An 18521-nucleotide genomic window follows, 5' to 3' on the forward strand; every position below is an offset into this window, starting at 1 on the left:
TGCTATGGCATAATTGTTCAACGCGTTTTCTTTTCCATCCAGACTTGGGTTTATTACTTTATGGGAAAGACCCATCTTACCGAGATCGATGATTTTTTTGTTCCAAATCAAACGGCATTAAGCTGGAAAGATCTTTATGGGTCTGGAAAAACGTTTATCAAACGGGACCTTAGTCTCTACCTAACAGACATCTCGCATGGAGCTATTATTACTGCCGACCATTGTTGCCCTAGGTTGTCAACACTGAAAATAAATTATGAACAGGGCAGACGTTACAGTAATGGCATAGCTTTTGCTATTGGAAAAAACTTACCTAAGTTAAAGCACCTTGAACTTATTGGACAATTCATGTCAATTGTCAAATACCGGGTTGCAAGCCATTTTGGATAGATGTTGCCAACTTGAACTACTCGACTTGCGTCATTGTCATTGTTTGAACATTAATCGCAAGGGAGAGTTTGGGAAAATATCTTTAGAAAAGATTAAATGTGTAAAACTGTCCCACGAGTCTATTGAAGGATGTCCATATATTATGGATATGCGCGATTAAGGCTGGAGGGACTGGTGACACTCTCTCCCCCGCCACATAAGCGTCATGTCACTTTTTACTATTCAAGTGTGGTTTCTTGTCACACCAAGAGTGTGGTGTCACACTTTTCATTTCTTTTATTTTTTTTAAGTATTTTAATTTAATAAAACTTCCTTTTTTTAAACTATTTTAATTTAATATAACTTCTACTTTAATTAAAAAAAACATAATTTTTCATTACTTGAAAATTAAAAAAAACAGTACATTGCGTTACCAAAAAAAAAAAACTCTCACACATGACATTTAAATAATCCTAGAAACTTAAAAAACATAAATAAAATAACTAAAGCAAACTACATAAAATCGTTCTCCGAGAACTCGTCTTCGGGGTCATCCGGTGGATCCAAATTAAGGTTAATGTTTTGAACCCCGTAAATGTGTTCTACCAAGTCATTGCGAAGATTGTGAAATGTTTCAGTGCAACGTATCTCTGCTGTCCTGTTTATATACTCTTCGCCATCAATTTCTATTGGTTGTGTCTCTGGTATGGTTTCTTCCTCGTCAAACGCACATATCGCTTTTCCTTCATCTTCAATAATCATGTTATGCAATATAATACATGTATACATGATTTCTTGAAGTTTTTCCTCGCCCAAATAAGCTGTTGGTTTTTTCAATATGAACCACCGTTTCTTCAGAGCTCCAAAAGCACGCTCAACATTCTTTCTAGCTCTTTCTTGAGCTCTCTTGAATTTCTTTCGTCTAGAACCATGTGGAGCTGAAAACGATTTAACAAACACAACATAATCAAGATAGATTTCATCGACCAGATAATAACCATACTTATATGGCGTTCCACGCACTTGAAAAAAAGAATCTGGTGCAGATCCATCGTATATGTTGTTAAATATTGGTGAACGGTTAAGAACGTTGATGTCGTTAATCGAACTAGGAGAACCAAAAAAAATGCCAAATCCACATATCTTGTGATGCAACTGCTTCAAGTATGACAGTTGGGTGACCATGATCACCTCGGGTAAATTGCCCATGATATGCTTTAGGGCAATTTTCCCATGCCCAATGGAGACAATCTAAGCTTCCTAACATTCCAGGAAACCCATGCACACTAGCATGATGAGCTTGCAATTGCAGGATGTCATTACGTGTAGGCTTATGTGTGACATCCCCAAAATCATGGCCAGAAAAGACCGATTTCTTTTATGCTTTAAAATAATTTCAGAGTAAATCCTTTTGATTTGAAAGAGTTGCGGAATTTGTTCCCAAAATAAAACATGATAAAATAATATTTATCGAAGCATTTCATCAAGAGATGCATTTTCATTATATAATCAAAACTCGGGATGTCATGTTCCGATACAGACCATAAAGCATAAACGATAAACATTACAAGTCATTCAACAAATATTTACATAAACAAACTTGTAAACAAAACAACAAGATGATCCATCCATCTTACGCCCTTGCGCCACTTCCTGTAATACAAATAAAACTGAGTGGGTCAGGCTTGGGAGCCTGGTGAGCATATAGGGTTTTCAACTCACAATAAATAAGTTATATTTAATTTCACCAACCAATCACTATCCCAATTACCCATTCCCGTTATCCTCACTTTACGTCCCTAAAACAACATCTATCTCAAGGGACCTAATCTAGGATTTTCATCAGGACGGACATCACTGCTAAGGGGTTTCCTCAACAATAGATATCCTAAAGGCAACCATGAGGGGGATAGAGTACACCGGTGAACACATCGTTCACAACACCTACAGGTTATGAACCTGCTAGCGTTCCACTGGACTGTCTAGAAAGAGTCTGTGGTCGTTATCCATACTCCGCTGAATAACTAGATCAACAACAACAACAACATCGAGGCCTCTCATCTATTTATTACACACCAACTATCTACCCATGTTCTACCCAACATATTAGTAGATAAGAATATATATTTTCATACATAGATTAAAACCTGTATATCATTTTCATTCAATATATATTCCACATAACAGATGAGGCATACCACATAACACGTATTCCATAGAAAACAATTCAGATCTATGAGATAGAATAAAGTGAATATCCATTCATGCATATAACCACAAAATATACACATAACAAGTATATCGTATAAAATACTTCATAGTTACGCGTTAGAAGAAAGTAACTACACCCTCACACATATAAACCACAATTTACTTAATACACTCAAACCGTACTTGTATTATTATCGTGTTTATGAAAGGTAGTATACACTCACTTGATCAGAAGATGATCGGACAGCACTACGACTTGCAGAAGTAGTAATCCTCAGCAGATCTGGAAGATCTCCACAAAAATCGAACTTCTCGCGAGCAGAGCTTCGGCTCGGGAACCGCACTTCTCGGGATCTTCGGGATCTCGGGACTTGCCTCGGGGCTCGAGAATAATACCGGGGCTTCGGGGTATTTCTAGCACACAAAACGATGCAAAACGGGAGAGAGAAAAGAGGAAATTAGCAAAATAGCCGGCTGCCCTCGCATCCTATTTATAGGAGGCTGGAGCCTCGGAGTACGCGGGGCGTACTGGCCTCCGAAGTCGTCACTGCATGCGTCATCCGAAGTGTCGACACTCTTCGGAGTACACGGGGCGTACTCGCGTACGCGGGGCGTACGTCGGATCGGACTGCTGACTCTCCCTTCGGATAATGCCGGATTTTTCAATTAAAAATAAATACAAATTATTTATCAAACTTCGGAAATTCATATCTTCTTCATATGAACTCCGTTTTCGACGTTCTTTATATCCACGGAAAGGTGAGACTACGCTCTACAACTTTCGTTTAGACTCCGTCGGCAAATTTTGACTTTATTTTTAATAGGCCGCGACAGAAAAACTTTGTTATAAATTCATAACTTCTTCGTTTGACGTCCGTTCTCGCCTAACTTTTTATCGCTTCGATACCAACAACGAGACCTTCGATCCTCATTTAGATTGTTTCGGCTAAAAACCGCTCAATCTCAAATCGAGTATTTCAGGCTGCATACCGCTAAGTCAAAACTTCGATAAATCATAACTTCCTCATACGAAGTCAGATTTGGGCGTTCTATATATATTCGGAAACCTCGTTTCAACTACTGCAACATTAACCAAAGATATTAAGTTCATTTTACACTTAAATTTTGACGCTTATTTTTATTCTTAATTAATCAGACCACATAATTAAGCAATTAAGCACAAAACACATAATACTCAAATAATATATTCTTATTATTTCAAAACGGGTTACAAAGGTTAACCTAGACTATTACATTGCTAAAAATGGCAAGCCCGGAAACACAGACGTTACATTATGTAAATATTTTGGACCATAAAACTGAATCACAGTTTTGCAGAAAAAATGGAGACTGTCTCGTGCTATCCTATCAGACATCCTAAAACTTTCGTCTAACGCATCAGGCAGAATGCTATATGCTAGCTGACGAAGTGCGGCCATGCATTTTTGTAAGGGAGTGAAACCGAGTATACCTCTAGCATCGTAGCGTTGTGGGAAAAAACTGCACTCTCTCGTTACATCTTCAACTATACGTTCGAATAAACCTTTGAGCATTCTGAAGCGCCTACGAAAATAATACCCTTGGTAAGTGGCATTCTCTGCAAAATAGTCTTGCACCAAACGTTGGTTGGCTTCTTCACAATTTTTGTAAATATATCTTCGTGTTCTCTTGAGAACTTGCAGCTGCGTTGTTACATACAACGTTGTATGTTTGTTCCGCCATTTGAACACACGCAATAGCGGTATCAAAAATAGTCTGAAATTCTTCAGAAGATGACATTTTTGAGAGAGTGGTGATTTTTTTACAAATTTTTTTTTTGAGAGAGAGGAGACTGTGTTGTGAAAAAAAAATTAAGTTGATATGTATATATATAGAGGAAAGAAAAAAAAAAGAAAAAAATAATAAATAAATAAATGCTCGTCAATCCTTCCCAACTTCCCTCAACCAATCAGAACACCCAGCTTTGGAGGACCGCACCGGACCGCGGTCTAGGGGCGGTGTTCCAGTATTACGTGGCACAAAGTGCGGTCTGGGACCGCACCCACACCGGCAGTCTAAGAGAGATATTGAAATCAGATGATGATTACAATGACTTCTCTGACATTGAGGACTTGTAAAATATATATTTTATTCTAAGCATTATGGTATAAATAGCATTGAAAGCATGGCATGTGGACAGCATTATGGTACATGAAACCTGTATTTTTATAATTTTTACTCGTAGTCTTAAACTTCTATCTCATTAATATGACAGCTTATGCTTCAGTAACATTCTTCACAACAATGAAGATAGTGGTGCTCTATTTGCATCATAATTAAGCTCTTGAATAGAAGGTGGACTTAATATTATTGAATATAAGGTAGAATTAAGGGCTTAATTTTGTATTATGAGTATAACATAGTAAACACTTATAACCAATAATCAAGCTCGACTCTCTAAGGTTCATTATTGTTCTTTTTTTTTTAGGATATAAAACACCTTTTTGGTAGGGATGAGTATGGGTCGGTTTGGGTCGGTTTTTGGCTAAAACCAAACCAAACCGTAGAAAGTCGGTTTTTCGATTTTTAAACCCATATAGGTTCGGTTTTTGCATGGTTCGGTTTTTCGGTTTTCCGGGTTGGGTTTATGGGTTTTCGGTTTTAAACCGTGGGTTTATGAGCTCCTATTTTTTTTTTTCTAGTTTTTGGGTTCAAACCTAGTGAAAATACGTTGCGATAAATAGTATTGTATCTACTTTAAATATACCAAAATAAAGAGTACAAATTCTAGTATTATAGAAACATAAAAATATTTAAAATATCAAAGTTTAACACCATTAACAGTTTATTGAAAATAAACATAAAGTATTAAAGAGATAAAGTCTAAAGTCTAAAACTAAAAGTTTAAAACATAATCAGGGCCGGTCCAGACGGTGGGCAACCCGGGCAACCGCCCAGGGCCCACGACTCCTGGGGGCCCAAATTTTATGGGATATATATATATATATATATATATATATATATATATATATATATATATTATTACCAAAATGATTTTTAGGGCCTAAAGTTGGTTCAAACTCAAACTAACTTAAAAGATAAACAATTTGGCTTGCTTTTTATTGTTAATTGAATGTGTTTATAGTCAATAATAAATGATATTTTTTTGAATCTTTATTATATTTATCTTTAATGGGCCTTTTTTTTCCTTTCGCCCCGGGCCCTATATACACTTGGACCGGCCCTGAACATAATAAATAATATATATGTGGGTCGGTTCGGTTTTTATGGGCGGTTTTATACGTCAAAACCGAACCAAACCGTTATTTTTCGGTTTTTGTAAAATTCAAACCTAAACCGTTGGTTATTGTTTTGGTTTCGGTTTTTCGGTTTCGGTTATATCGGTTTTTTCGGTTTTATGGTTTTTCGGTTCGGTTTTTGCTCATCCCTACTTTTTGGTGTAACTTCAACTACCACGGTTTAGAATGGCAAATTCAGTTGAGAAAATTATACGCTTATGTATTAAAAAAACTTTTTAGCCAACATGACTCAGATAAGTATGATAACTTGGTGGCATCAAAGGAAATTAAGGTTACCTTTGATTTTGGCAGCCATGACAGATGATTTACTACCATTCCAAACTAGCATTGTAGTTTATGAATGATAAGGCAAAATTGGGGCAATTTATGACAAATGAAACAATCTAACAAAGGTCTTGAATGAACCTGTGGACATATATGTATTTGCCTGAAGGACCATTTTGATGGTGAGCAATTCATCACAAACATTTTAAGACAAAATTGTCGAGCTAGAAGAAGATATAATAATATAGAAAACATGGTTTTGAAATACCGAACTAGACCGTCCGTTTCAACAGATTGAACCGGAAACTTATCAAATTACTAGTTTTTTGACCCCACAGATAATTTGTAATTGAACTAGTAGACCGGTTGGTTCACGAAAAACGGTCCAACAAATTGGTCCAACCACTTCATATTCTTTTTTAAAGCTATAGGTTTCATGGGGGCGCGGAGGGACCGTCAAAGTGGGCAGTTGACGCCTAATTTTTTTGGGGCCAATTTTATTTATTTATTTTTATATATGTATATATATTTATTTAAAAAAAAAACTTATAAATGGTCATTTTTCTAGATTGTTCAGGACATTTGAGCAAAATTTATATACTCAAAATCGGTCTTGATAGGTGTTTTAATTTTTAACGATTGCTAACAATACCGACAATTTGTTCTTTGTGTTTTATTTGTATCGAATAAATCAATAGAAAAAATAAGTCAAAGAAGAATGTGTTTCATGATATTTTGATGTTGTTTTTATATTTCTTATATTTTATAATTATAAAATTAATTATGATGTAATAATAATGTTTTCTGAATCAATCCTATCAGTCGAAACGATTGAACCATCCATAAAACGACCGGTCCAAACTTTCAAAACATAGACCGACTCAGCCGATAAACTTAACGCATACAAACATGATAACATATAAAAGAAAACCAGATTTTGTTGGCGAATTCTACGGCTACGGCCTACATAATACAAAACCTCACTGCGCTCTTAATTCAATTTCCGTTGCCACTAACTGCTCCCATCGGCCACCGCGTGTCCTACAAACAATCGGCCTCGCCGCTTATTAACTCGGTTCAATCGTTGGCGCCTTAAATCTATTTCTCACCGCCTCGCCTGGTGAAAGGTAATTGTGGTTGTATTGCTAATTCTGTTTTTAGACTTTCGTTTTTTCTAATTTATTCCAAGTCTTTATATTTCATGTGGCCGTGTTAATTGTAAGTTTTCAGACTTTTATTATTAACCTATATAATATATAGTGGATTTACTAATTTTTTGCATCTAATTTTTTCGTCATAATTTTATTCGCAGTATGGATGTTTTTTCTATCTTGCACTTTCTGCAATTACCAATTTACAAATTGAGACATTCAATCTTTGATTTTAATTTATTGATAGTATGCCTAATCTCTCTTGACAGTAGTATTTTAATTATGTAGATGCTTATTGACTATTTTCCTAACAATATTTAATCAGGGATTGCTTTATTTTTCCAAGTTCAGTAGTTCTAGGGTTTTTAGATTTTTCATTACAACCTGTTCTATTATGCTTCCATTCATCGTTATTTAAATCCTTTCTTTTTTTGATGAAAGCATCGAAGCATACTGGTCATAAGCTCAATTGCTAAATCAAATTTTGTTCCATTTGTGTTTGTTAGATTCCCCGTATATTATCACTTGATTTAAGGTTGTGTATTTATATAAAACATCCAGTAGTCAAATTAATGTTGCACAATCCTATGCTGTATTATTATTATGCATATTGCATGTTGTTGTTATTGGTTGGCAAACTAAAACATTTTGGTTCATTTGGTATATTTGTTAGGCTCTGAGAAATCCTTTTCCACTATGAAGTTAAAGTTCGTTTTAAATTCAAAACAACAATGGGAGTTGAAGCAACAAACAAGGAACTGGTTGGAGCTCCCATATGATGTAATGGCCAACATCCTATACAGAGTTGGTGTTTGTGACATTCTTCTGAATGCCCAGAAAGTTTGCACTACTTGGCGTAATATCTGCAAGGACACTGCCATGTGGAGGGTCATTAATATGTACAATGTTTTTTATCACAAAAATGGAAGGCCCCTGATGCAGAAGATGTGTAAACATGCCGTAAATAGAAGCCAAGGCCAGTTGGTTGACATCACCATTGAGGATTTTGCTAATCCTCAGCTTCTTCGATATATTTCTGATAGGTATGTGACTATATATCTTACTTGATTATTCACATCTTTTTATAGTTACATTCTTGAAAAGAACCACTGCATGATCTTGATTTTCTTTTTTTTGTATTTGTTCCTTTTAACAGAGCAAGTCAGCTTAGACGTCTTGAATTCGTATATTGTTATGGAGAAACTTATGAAAGCTGGGCCGGATCTTTGAGGAAATTTCCATTATTGGAGGAACTTAGTATCTACCTAACAGACATTTCAACAGGAGTTATTGTTGCTGCTGGTCGTTTTTGCCCAATGCTAACAACACTGAAAATAAATGATGAAATGGTAGCTCCTTGTGGTAATGTGATAGCTGTTGCTATTGGAAAAAACTTACCTAAGTTAAAGCACCTTGAACTCATTGGAAGCTTCATGACAAATACCGGGTTGCAAGCCATTCTGGATGGATGTTGTCACCTTGAATTACTCGACTTGCGTCAGTGCGTGTACATTGATCCCAAGGATGACCTTGTGAAAAAATGTTTAGAAAAGATTAAATGTGTAAAACTTCCCTATGATTCCCTTGAAGGATGTCGATATGTTTTTCTTGATGAACCCATAGCCGGGCCTGCCATCGTTTAGGAAGGAGACGGTGAAATAACAGCGGTTTTGGATGAACATGTGTATAATTGTATATATAATAATTATGTATGCTTTGCTTGAAGGACCATTTCGATATATAGTAGTGAAATGAATCATCACAAAACATTTCGAGAGAGAATTGTTGAGCTGGAAGAAGATTTATTGATCTAAAAAGTACACCCATAAGTATAAATGAAAATGACGTTGGTATTGATTTATATAAAATTGACAAAAAAAATCCGATATTGATAACTGAAGATAAAATTTAAAGAAACTTTTACTGAACATTGAAGAAATGATAACTGAAGATTAAATCGTTTAGGAATAATATTCTAGATTTTTGGATAGATGTTTGAAAATCTTATAAAATCTGTAGTATCAATGTGTGTATCTTTATATATTTACTTGACAAATCATCATTGTTCTTGTATAATATTTAACTTATTAAAAAGTTATCTAATGTTATTGGATTGGATCCGACCGGATAAATTGGTTTACAAACCCGAAAATATGTTAAAAAGATTTTCTGGGGGTTGCGACGATGGACCAGGCTAGCCCAACAGTTATCTGATATCAGTGATACGATTCTTTTTCTTCAAACATGAGGTACGTTTATTTTAAACTACTTTAGTTTCAATCGACGATTTCTTCTTTCAATTCTAGGGTTTCTTGATTTTTCATTTCGTCCTACTCTGATTCTTGATAATTCCCCTCATTCGTTATTCTTTATATCCTACTTCTTTGCATGAAGGCATTGAATCATATTCTCCAAAGTGGATATGGAGAACAAATGCTAACCGTTTGTATTTATATAAACCCCCCTATATTGACACTTGATTTTACAGTTTTCAAACTAACTACTACATATTTTTATGCAAATTGCATGTTGTTGTTATAGATAAACTAATGCATTTAGGTTCATTTGATATATTTGTTAGACATTATTTTCTCATTTCTAGAATGTTATTATAATTGCATATGTACATGCCAGTCAAAATGAAATCGACAAAAACCCAGGAATTTGAAGTTCTTTTTAAATTCAAGACAGCAATGGCAGGAGAAGGAACAGAAAAGGAATTGGTTGGTGCTTCCTTATGATGTAATAGCCAATATTCTATACAGAGTTGGTGTTTATGACATACTTGAGAATGCTCAGAAAGTTTGCACTACATGGCATAAAATCTGCAAGGACCCTGCAATGTGGAGGGTCATTAATATGGAGAATAATTTTGAAGATGTAAATAGAAATGAAAGGTCCCTGATGCAGGAGATGTGTAAGCATGTTGTTGATCGAAGCCAAGGCCAATTAATTGATATCACGGTTTGTGATTTTGTCAACAAGGAGCTTCTTGAGTATATTGCTGATAGGTATGACTTGATTATTCATATTTTAGCTTTAGCATACTTGGGAATCAAATCAAAAGAACCAACCACTGCATGATCTTGTTTTTGTTCTTTTTAACAGATCAAGTCAGCTTAGACGTCTTGATCATTGGCATTTTGCTATGGTAAAGTTAATGAAAAGTGGGCTGAATCTTTGAAGAAATTTCCATTATTGGAGGAACTTAGTCTCTACGTAACATACATCTCACACAAAGTAATTGTTGCTGCCGGCTGTTTTTGCCCCATGCTAACAACACTGAAAATAAATTATGACCTGGTCTGGCATTGTGGTGATGGGATAGCTACTGCTATTGGAGAAAACTTACCCCAGTTAAAGCACCTTCAACTCATTGGACACATCATGTTAAATAACAGGTTGCAAGCCATTCTGGATGGATGTCCGAAGCTTGAACTACTCGACTTGCGTCAGTGTTTGTGCATTAATCTCAATGGAGAATTTGTGAAAAAATCTTTAGAAAAGATTAAATGCGTAAAACTGCCTCACGAGTCTCTTCAAGGATGCCTATAAATGGAGATGATCACATAGCCGGATTGTCATGAGTTTGGAGATGATGATTAGTTGATTACAATGACTTTACTAACATTGAGGACTTGATTTTAGAAGATTGCTGACTTTCATAGCCATTAATAGTGGTTGATTTTTTTTTTCAAAGATGTTCCTGTTGCACTTGGGAATCATTTCCAATTTTTGGCTCAAACATGGGTAAAGACTAAGATGTTATGTTGGTTTATTGATGCATTTGCTTGGAAAATTTTCTTGATCGTCATCAAAAGTTTAAATTGGTTTGTTACAATAATAGATGATATTCACCAATTAAGGTGTCCTTTTTTGTGGAGTTAGCCAAGGCAAAGACTTGGTAAGGTATATATGATTCTTAATTTTTGATTTAATAAAGAAATAACACATAACATAGGACGTCAAAGAAATTATACTTTCCTTGAGTTCTAATTGCTTGCATTTTAATGCCTATAAGTCCTTAATACTTGAGGAAGTTAATGAGTTATTATTGTTGTTATTTCTTTCTCTCTCGAATGGACTATATATTAGTAGTACGTAGCCTAGGGGTGGGGTATTTGGACCCATGGTCCGGACCTGGACCTTTTTCCGGACCCCCGGACCGGTTCTTGGTTCTAGGATTTCATCAAAAACAGTTAGGTTTTTTTACCGGTTTGATCCGGCCGCTTTCGAGTAAAAACTGGTTTTAGATCTGATTAAAAAAAATTCAAATCTATTTTCTAATTATCATATGGCTTTGACGGTTTAACCAATTGTGTCCCTTTCCCATAAACTATATGTACGACACAAAGAAAGAGGCTACACTACAGCCTGTCGACGTAACCCTTCTCCTTCTCGTACTCCACCTCTCCCTCTTGCAAGAAAAGGTTTCTATGTGGGGACACCCCTAGTCCCTACCCGATGAAACTCAACTTTCGAGTTATTGCAAGTCTGCATATCATACGATATACATTTATGGAATTTGACGTAACAGGTATTAATTATTTTAAAGTTATATTTCAACTTTTCAGCTCTTATTTTAAACCTTTGTATTTTGTAAAAATCTTTAAACAATCATAACTCATTCATTTTAAGTCGGATTGTCATATGTTTCTTTTTCAACGTGTAATTTTGAGTGTGTAGATAAGTTAGACTATAATTTTGTCATTTTTGATGTTATATTCAATGAATTGGAATCCTTCAAAGTTGGGATAACAAAACTGAAATATTTTAGTTTTTCAACTATTATTTTAAACTTGTGCATTCTGTGAAAAATCTTTAAATAGACATATCTCATTCATTTTAAGTCGGATTAACATGCGGTTTTTTTCAACGTGTAATTTAGAGTTTATAGATGAGTTTAGATTATAATTTTGTCGTTTTGGTGTTATATTCAATTATTTACAATCCTTCAAAGTTGGGATATCAAAGCTGAAATATTTTATCTTTTTAGCTATTATTTTAAACTTTTATATTCTGTGAATATCTTTAAACGAACATATCTCATTCGTTTCAAGTCGGATTGACATGCAGTTTTTTTCCAACATGTAATTTAGAGTTTATAGATGTGTTTAGACTATAAGTTTGTCGTTTTTTGTGTTATATTTAATGAATCACACAATCCTTCAAAGTTGGAATATCAAAGCTGAAATATTTCAGCTATTTTTTAGACTATCGTTATGAATTTTATATATCTTTGACAAATAAATCATATGAAGGGATCTCGGTAGAGTATCGGAAAATTCTGACTTCGAAATGGAAAATTAATTTTGCAAGTTATAACGTTATGGATAAAATTAGATTTGTTACGCATGAAAGTCAAAAACCTATTCATTTAAACGTATTAAACCCAAAAACATATTCATTTTAACGAGTTGTAACGTATCAAATCCAACATTATATTCGTTTTTATAAGTTGTATCAAACCGAAAAACGCGTTTTAATGAGTTGTACCGTATGCATATAAAGGTGTACCAATCTAACCGGTCCAAGAACCGGAAAACCCGAACCTGGGCCTGGACCCGATAAGCCTCATCCGATACGCTCCACGGTCCACTATTCTTCGAAACCTGTCCGATCCGATTCGGTCTAAATATTCACCCTAATGTAGCCATATTTGATAGACGAAAAAAAGCACGATCTTTATGTTTGGTACACCAGGGCCTTGATTAAGCTCTGGCCCTCCGGACCTGCCGATCTTTTTGACATATTTTTTGTAGGGGTGTTCAAAAATAACTGGATCCGAAAAATCCGAAATCCAATCCAAAGTTATTCGAAATTCAGATATCCGGATATCCGAATACCTAAATATCCGATATTTCGGATTCGAATATGGATAGTGATTTTACAAAATTTCGGATATTTTGGATATCCGATATCCGAAAACATATGAATTTTTTTAAATATTTTTTCCTATTTTATGAAAATGAAAATAATAATTTGTTAGTTAATATTTACAACTCTATATTTATGTAAGTTAATAATTTGTATCTGCCTCGGCTTAACAACAAAATTTGGTGGTGTCAAAACAATTTCTTAAATGATGGTGCCTTAATTTATATAATGTTGTTGTTTTAGTCTGGATGCATTTACTATTTTCTTATGTGTATAAACTGTTTAAGTTACTAAAGAATGGAGTTTGATCTTTATAAATGAATTTCATGCAATGTTTTTAAAACCGGTTTGAACCGGTTGGTCCAACCGGTTGGACCGGGAACCGGGGGAGGAAACGGTTCAACTATTACTGGTCTTATGTTGATTTCTGAACCGGATTGAACCGGTCGGCTTTTAGAAAAACCTGGTTAAACCGGTCAAAATAAACCGATTGAACCAAATAAAAATACACGTAAAAGAACCATTTTTATAATAAATTTTGTTGATTTTTTTCAAATTTATTTAGTTATTTCTAAATAAAAGCATATGGTAAATGTTATAAAGTGTTTTGATGTGTTTGTCTTCATCTAAAACTATATTTTATTTTGATATTATACTTTATTTTCTTTTTGACGTATATGGATTGATGTTAAAAACCGGTTAACCTGATGGTTGAACCGGGAACCGGTCACCATACCGATTCAACTAAAAAAACCAGTTTTTAAAATATTGAATTTCATGTTAATGCTTAGTGGTTCACGAGTTTTTTTGTTCTGAATTGTTAATGCTTGATCATTTTTTTTGTAAATACTTAATACTAAAACAATAGTTGTTTAATTTGATTAATATTTGGTAATGAAAAGAAGTTATAATTCTGGACATCCGATTTTGGTATCCGAATCCGTATCCGAAAATACAAATATCCGAATTTTCGGATACGTATTCAGATAAAAAAATTCACTATCCGAATTTTCAGATATCTGGTTTTAAACACACCTGATTTTTGGGTCTTTTTGTCTTGTTGTTTCAGCCCGAACCTAGACCACAGAGGCTTTGAGTTTTGGTCCATCAAAACGCTTCTAATTATAATCAGAACAATTACACTTGTGATTGTTGGGGTTTGTATCCTTTTGCACGTTTAGTCCTAATTACGTGGTGTCAGGCCCATCCTAGAGGGTTGGCGATAGGGGTGACCGTCCAGGACCCAAATTTTTTTTATTGAAGTTGTTATATTTAGAAGATAGTACAAATAATTTTCTTTCAATTATTGAATTATTATAAAAAAATTGACGAAATTTGTGTATTTTAAGGGCCCATTTTTTTCTTTCGCCCTGGGCCCAAAATATGTTTGGAATGGCCCTGCGTGGTGCTGATATTAAATAAACTTGGTCTTCACGAATTACATCTCAACTCAAGTATACACTATTATATGTTATATAATTATATAATATTGATCAAAATTTTAGAAATATAATACAAAGGTAACAAACTTTAGGTTTTTGTATTTCCAGGTCATATTTCAATTTCATATTTTTGGTCTAGGTTTTAAACTCTTTTATGAATTTGACCCAAATTTTAAATTTTGTTATGATTTTGGAAGAAAGATACTTTTCAAATTTATTTTCTTTTTATTATAATTTGTTTTTATTTAATTAAAATATAAAATAAATTTAAAATGATATAAAAATCTTTTTATATGAGCGAGGAACCAACCATGATAAAATTAATATTTTAAAAAGATGACAAAACTCAATATTCTGGAAAACTTTATAAACCATTTATGAAGATTTGTCTAATCTAAATCAATTAAAAGAGTAAAAAGGTGATCGAACAATTAATCCACATAAAAAAATTAACTATTCTTTATAGAATCCAACACATAAACCATCTTAAATTACAGCACTAACTTTCAAATTCAAAGAATTTCAAGTTTTTACTTGATAATCGGGACATTTATAAAACTTCATAGATGGATTGATATATAATCAAGACTTTTTAGGTGTTTTTGTTGTATATTAGGAAAGTATATTATATATATATATATATATATATATATATATATATATATATATATATATATATATATATATATATATATATATATATACTACGAGAATGAAGGATAAACACGAAAATTTAGAAAATGAAGAGGATGAAAGTGATATTTTATAAAGTTAAAGGTGGAGGAGTTGAAAGTGATATTTTAAATGAGATAAATATATCATTTTTTACAAAATAGAAATGTTGTAAGTGACAGATTATACAAAGTTGATGGATGAAAGATGAAGGATGAAAGTGACATTTTATAAAGTTGAAGACGAAGGAACAAAAATGATATTTTAAAAGGTAAATAGAAAAATATCATTTTACAAAATAAAAGAATTACAAATAACTAGTTATATCAAGTCGAAGCTACCTTTACTTATACATCAGAATTTTGTTTTTATATATATTTATAAGTTTCTTACTTGAACTGCATAAGTACATAATATAAAGCAAACCTAATCAATACATCAATTTTTCTTATATGAACATATATTGTCATTTAGATCTCATCTCAATGTAGCTTTGTAAAAACTTGAACTCTTTTTTAAAATCTTTTATAAATATTAATGTATTTTCTGATTTTTTTTTTTTATAAATTCAATGGTTTTTCTGGAAAAAAAAAACTTGTCAGATTATTGGTAAAAAATGTAAGCTTATTTTTTTTTTTTTCTTTTCAGAAAACAGAAAAGAAATAGTTATATAAACCGCTGACGTTAAAAAAATGAATGACAAAAAGAAAATGAAAATCAGACTTTTTTTAGAGCGACACAAACATATTTAAATAACTAAAAAATTTGTTTTTTTTTCCTAAAAGATAACTTTACCAAAGACCGGTTTTTTTAGAAAGTGACCACGGGCCGGGCCGTAATCTCTATGCGGTCTATGAGTAAGAACTTCATTTCAAATTCCAGCCACGCCACAAACACTGTTCTTGTCTCCTACAATTTCTATATATTTGCATCGCTACTTGCTCGTTTATCGGAAGCTGCAAAGGCTATCGGAAATCAGAGATACCATTCTCTTCTTCACCGTGATGTACGTTTATCTTTTATTCAACATCTCCTAATTTCTTACAAGTTTTAATATTCATTTTTCCATGTTCAGTAGCGCTAGGGTTTTTACATTTTCATTTCGACCTATTCTGATTATCGATAATGCCCTCATTCCTCGTTAAAGTGGATATGGAGCAGAATTTCTAAATCAATTTTTATTCCGCTTGTGTTGATCAAATTCCCACTGCATTGACGCTTGATTTCATGTAGTTATATCTATCGTTTATGTGTATCTGTATTTGACATCCAGTTTGTAAATGTTCAAACTAATTCTGCTTTGTACATGTTTAAGTTACGATGCTCTCCACATCAAAATCTACTCGACGAAAACCTAAGAATTTCAAGTTCGTTCCAAAACCAAAGCAACAATGGCGTGTGAAGGAACCGAAAAGGAATTGGTTGGAGCTCCCATCTGATGTAATGGCAAACATCTTATACAGAGTTGGTGTTTTTGACATACTTGAGAATGCCCAGAAGGTTTGCACTACATGGCGTAATATCTGCAAGGACCCTGCGATGTGGAGAGTCATTTATATGGAGAATCATTCAGATCCATGTACAAGGCCCCCACTACAACAGATGTGTAAACATGCTGTGGATAGAAGCCAAGGCCAATTGGTTGATCTTACCCTTGTGCATTTTGCTAATCATGAACTTCTTTTGTATATTGCTGATAGGTATGTGAGCTTATTATATCGTTCATGTGTGTTGATAGGTATGTGAGCTTATTGTTTTTACTCCTTTAACAGATCAAGTCAGCTTAGACGTCTTGATATCACCTATTGCTTTGGTGAATTTTATGATGGCTGGACTGAAATTTTGAATAAATTTCCTTTATTGGAGAAACTGAGTCTCTGCACAACAGAGATCTCAAAAGAAGATATTAAAGGTGCTGGTGATTGTTGCCCCATGCTAAGAACCTTGAAAGTAAATCAAAAGTTTTTTAGGTTTTCTGATGAAGACAGTGATGTGGAGTCTTTAAGGATCCGAAATCAAATGGCTATTGCTATTGGTAAAAACTTACCGGAGTTAAGGCACCTTGAACTCATTGGAAACACCATGTCAAATACTGGGTTGCTAGCAATTTTGAATGGTTGTCCTCATCTTGAATCACTTGACTTGCGTCAATGCTTGTACCTTGATCTCAAGGGAGAGTTTGGGAAGAAATGTTTAGATAAGATTAAATGTGTAAAACTACCTAATGATTCTCTTGAAGGATTGCCATTGTGTCTGAGATGTGATGATAGTTATGATCTGCTTGAAGATTTTGTCTCTGGTGATTCTGATTATGAATATGATGAGTGCTTTGACTATGATGAGTACACAAACCCTTATCATTATGATTACATAAACAATGTTAAACCCGATCTCTTTGGTAGTGATGATGATTCTATTGACATTGATGACTTGGGCGACATGATGACTTTCATGGTTTGTTTGGATGATCTTTTTACAGAAAGGTGAGTCTGGCACCGTTTTTTTTTTTTACTCAGTTTTTTTTCTCATTTCTCTAAGAGTGCTGTTATTTTCTCAATTATTTTCTAAATGTCATTTATGAAGATATATTTCAAAAATCAATTGTAAATTTTGCATTTGGAGATACTGATGTGGTTGATATTCTTTTTGAAGGTGTAGCTGACTGGTTGTTGCCCTGAACATTTTTTTTGACATGTTTCTGGAACTTAGACAAGGTAATGCAAGTTTTTTAATCAATATTCTGCTGATGGCTTTATCCAATTTTGGGGATGACATCTACCTGTGTTTTAATACACTTGTAAATACTTGTGGGTCATTTCCATTTTTTTTTTGTCTCAAACTTGGGTAAAGACTAAAGATGTTATGTTGGTTTGTTGTTTTGTATGTTATCGTGAATGCATCTCCTTGGAAGATCTCATTGATCCTTGTTCAAAATTTAAAATCGTTTGCATCTATTTCCATTTCAATTTCATCTCTTTATGCGTAAATTTGGTTGTTAATTTGGCTTGGGTTGGTTTGGTATCAAGTCATATTTGATATGGATATGGATCACAAATTGGAATTGATGTGGTTCATACCTTGTTTCATCAACAGTTTTTACTGTCATATGTGTTTTATGTTGTCTTGGAAACCAAAGCAAGAAGATAAATAGAAAACTAGTAATTTTTTTTTTACCATTTTTGGTTTAAAAGAAACCACTTTTTTGTTATTTTTAGGTTTGGTTCATCAAATTGAAA

At 33.6% G+C, this 18521-nt stretch overlaps 3 protein-coding genes across 5 annotated transcripts; 2 read left to right on the forward strand and 1 right to left on the reverse strand.

Moving 5' to 3' along the window:
• Nucleotides 1-882: 882 nt before the first annotated feature.
• Nucleotides 883-1578, reverse strand: LOC111911014 (uncharacterized). Its single transcript, XM_023906784.1, has one exon. It carries the CDS (start codon nt 1576-1578, stop codon nt 883-885), a length of 696 nt encoding a protein of 231 aa, XP_023762552.1.
• A 5445-nt stretch (nt 1579-7023) lies between these two features.
• On the forward strand, nt 7024-9019 carry LOC111911025 (putative F-box/LRR-repeat protein 23). 2 transcript variants are annotated; one of them, XM_023906805.2, is made up of 3 exons: nt 7024-7270; nt 7968-8337; nt 8451-9019. In XM_023906805.2, the coding sequence occupies exons 2-3, from the start codon at nt 7991-7993 to the stop codon at nt 8935-8937; spliced, it is 834 nt and encodes a 277-aa protein (XP_023762573.1). In that variant the 5' UTR covers nt 7024-7270; nt 7968-7990; the 3' UTR covers nt 8938-9019. The 2 variants fall into 2 exon arrangements, with proteins under 2 accessions (XP_023762573.1, XP_023762574.1); XM_023906806.2 differs by lacking the exon at nt 7024-7270 and adding an exon at nt 7289-7361.
• Nucleotides 9020-16122: 7103 nt separating this feature from the next.
• On the forward strand, nt 16123-18272 carry LOC111911024 (F-box protein SKIP19). Of its 2 annotated transcripts, none has more exons than XM_023906804.3 (4): nt 16123-16291; nt 16601-16985; nt 17058-17768; nt 17944-18272. In XM_023906804.3, the coding sequence occupies exons 2-4, from the start codon at nt 16606-16608 to the stop codon at nt 17945-17947; spliced, it is 1095 nt and encodes a 364-aa protein (XP_023762572.1). In that variant the 5' UTR covers nt 16123-16291; nt 16601-16605; the 3' UTR covers nt 17948-18272. The 2 variants fall into 2 exon arrangements, with proteins under 2 accessions (XP_023762572.1, XP_023762571.1); XM_023906803.3 differs by having other exon boundaries at nt 16124-16291; nt 17938-18272.
• Nucleotides 18273-18521: the final 249 nt, after the last annotated feature.

Source organism: Lactuca sativa, chromosome 1 (genome assembly GCF_002870075.4).
Source record: "Lactuca sativa cultivar Salinas chromosome 1, Lsat_Salinas_v11, whole genome shotgun sequence".
NCBI lineage: Eukaryota > Viridiplantae > Streptophyta > Magnoliopsida > Asterales > Asteraceae > Lactuca > Lactuca sativa.